The 2,677-nt window shown below is 69.9% G+C and overlaps 1 protein-coding gene across 1 annotated transcript in view; it reads left to right on the top strand.

The window, feature by feature from the left end:
* Window positions 1-6: 6 nt before the first annotated feature.
* LOC112978482 (cytochrome b-245 light chain) overlaps window positions 7-2,677 on the top strand; it is a 3,324-nt gene continuing 653 nt past the window's right edge. The window contains exons 1-5 of the mRNA XM_026092049.1: window positions 7-95; window positions 1,218-1,287; window positions 1,757-1,831; window positions 2,154-2,237; window positions 2,337-2,456. Coding sequence (XP_025947834.1) covers window positions 38-95; window positions 1,218-1,287; window positions 1,757-1,831; window positions 2,154-2,237; window positions 2,337-2,456 — 407 coding nt within the window. The 5' untranslated portion in view covers window positions 7-37. The remainder of the gene's footprint in view (window positions 96-1,217; window positions 1,288-1,756; window positions 1,832-2,153; window positions 2,238-2,336; window positions 2,457-2,677) is intronic.

The following is a 2,677-nucleotide window of genomic DNA, read 5'->3' as shown; positions in this document are numbered from 1 at the left end:
CCGGGCCGAGCCGGGCCGAACCGGGCCGAGCCGGGCCATGGGGCAGATCGAGTGGGCCATGTGGGCTAACGAGCAGGCGCTGGCGGCCGGGCTCAGTGAGTGCGCGCGGCCGGGGGCCGGGGCAGTGCTGCGGGGCAGGCGGCCCCGGCGCAGGGAGGGGGGCTCCGCAGGGGACGCGGGCGCTTGGGCGCTTCCCAGCCGGAGTCTCCGGTGGCCGCTGCGGGGGGCTGAGCTTGAGGAAGCTCCCGGCCTTCCCTGTCCTGGCGTCGCCGTGTCGGAGCCTCTCTTTCCGCTCTAGCCCGCTGCGTTTAGGTGTCATAATTTAATCCCTTGGGGAAGTTGGTCCCCTTGTGTCAGCGTTGCGGGCTGAAGGGCGCTGGGGAGATGCTGGCCCCGGACGGCTCGGCACGGACACCCCTGTCCCCCCTTTGCCCTCTGCTTAGGGGGACAAGTTGCCGCCTGGGAGCCCGAAGCGTGGAGGGCAGCGGGATGGGGCTGCCCCGGCCGRTGGCATGGGAAGCGTCCCTGCGCTTGCTCCGCGCTCCCTGGCCGGGGCGTGTGGCTTCCTTGTTGCTGCAGGGACGGAGCCGTGCACCAAACCCGGGCCAGGAAACGGGCACCCTGCTCGGGCTGGGCCTCGGGGTGCGGCTGTCATCCTCCAGCCTTCGGCCCCGCTGGCCGGCCGGGCGCAGCCGGTGCGGCTCGGGGAGCGGGGCAGGGCCGGGCCTCGCCTCCGAGGGGAAGCTGTCGGTGCGGGGTCACCGCTGCAAAAGTGGGGGTGTGGGGGGGCTGCCCACCTCCGCACCGGCCCCACTGGACCAGCGCTGCTCCCTTGGCCCGGGCCRGGGCACGACCAAGGGGTGCTGGGTCCCGTGGGGCTGGTGGGGTTTTCCAGGGTGGGGCAAGCAGCAGGTGTGGTGCTGCCCGGGAAAGTCCCGTCCGGACAGAGGTTTAGCAGGACTAGAGCCTCCTCTTCCTCCTCTCTCCGGGCACCCAGTCCGTACAAGGCAGCTGGGAGAGGAGCAAAGCTCATGGGTGGAGGTGTGTGGCCACAGGGCCCGAAACCTCCCCCCGGAGCCCTGCATTTCCCCTCCCTCCATCTGGGGGGGTCTGGCACGGAGCGTCCCCCGGCCCCGCGCGTGGTGGGGTCCCCGGGGCAGGGCCGTGCCGTGCCCCAGCGCGTGGGCTGCCCGGCCGACCCCGCTGTGTCCCCGCAGTCATGCTGACCGGCGGGATCGTGGCCGTGGCGGGGCAGTTCAAGGGCTGGTATTTCGCGGCGTACGCCATGTATCCTTTCGGAGAGGATGCTGAGGACCAGCCGGGCGGGTTTGCAGGGGCGTGAGGCGGGTGGGGGGCCAGTGCATAGTGACTAGCCTGTACTTTCACTTTCTTTTCTCAAAAGTTCCTCTTTTTTACATGTTTCTTTTCCCAAGTCACCATTTTCTTGCCCCAAATGGCCCTTTTCCTTGCAGGCCTTAAATCCCAGCCCTGAAACTGCATCATGACCCTCACGTTTCTGCAGAACTTCCCTGGGAGGTTGGGGGCGATGATGGCCCTGTCACTTGTGGGTGATGGAGGGCCGGTTGCCTGTCCCCTGCCCCTGCATCGCCCTGTCCCCAGCTTGTGCAGCCAGCAGATAACATCCCTCTCCGGCCTCCCCTCTCCTCTCTCCGGTGGTGGTGGCATCCCAGGGAGTAATCCCGGCACGCTGACCCTGAGCATCCCTTTCCTTGACACCCCCCCCCCCCCCCAACAGCGCGGCAGGCGTCTTTGTCTGCCTGCTCGAATACCCCAGGAGCAAGCGGAAAAAGGGCTCCACCATGGAGAGGTGGTAAGTGCCGCCCCCTCGGCACAGGGAATTTGGGGCCCCGGTGAAAGGCCCCCGGGGGGGGCACAGCCCCGGAGGGTGTGGGGGCGGGAGGAGGGCACGGAGGTGGCTGGAAACAGCCTCTTCCAGGCTTTCCAACCTGGGGAGCTTGCCAACAGGGGCCGGATCCTGCGGGCAGGTTCCCCGGTGTGCTGGTATCGTTGGGGGTGCCGGGTGGGGGCGACTATGAGGGAGCACGGGGATGGGGCGATGCGAGAGCAGGGTGCTGGGGGGGGTCCCTCGGCGCCGGGTGCCGCCCTGACCCCTCCGTGTCGCTCCCACGCAGCGGCCAGAAGTACATGACCGCCGTGCTGAAGGTGTTCGGGCCCCTCACGAGGAATTACTACATCCGGGCCATCCTGCACGCCGTGTAAGTGGGGCGAGGGCTCGGCGCGGGGGGCCGGGGCGGCGGGAGTGGCCCCCACCGGCTGCGCAGCCCCCCCGCTCAGCACCGTCTCCCCCCGCGCAGGCTGGCCGTCCCCGCCGGCTTCCTCCTCTCCACCATCCTGGGCACCGTCTGCCTGGGCATCGCGAGCGGCATCTACTTGCTGGTGAGTGCCGGGCTGGCGGTGGCCGGCCRGCCGCCTCCGTCCGTCTGTCCGTCCATCTGTCTGTCTGTCCGGGCCAGCCTCCGCCATCCGTCCCGGCCCCCCCCACTCGCTTCTCCTGGCTGGGTCTCCGTGGGGCGGTCGGGGGGAGCACGCGGCGCGGCGGTGGCAGGACGCCTGGGTCCCGCGGGGCTCGGTGCCGCCCCTCTGGCTCTCCAGGCTCGGTGCTAAGGAGTCGTTTTGGGGGGGGGGGATTTGCTGG

Source organism: Apteryx rowi, unplaced genomic scaffold, assembly GCF_003343035.1.
Source record: "Apteryx rowi isolate R43461 unplaced genomic scaffold, aptRow1 scaffold_94, whole genome shotgun sequence".
Taxonomy (NCBI): domain Eukaryota; kingdom Metazoa; phylum Chordata; class Aves; order Apterygiformes; family Apterygidae; genus Apteryx; species Apteryx rowi.
Note: the sequence above shows the minus strand (reverse complement) of the source record. Positions and strands in the feature narration are given on the sequence as shown.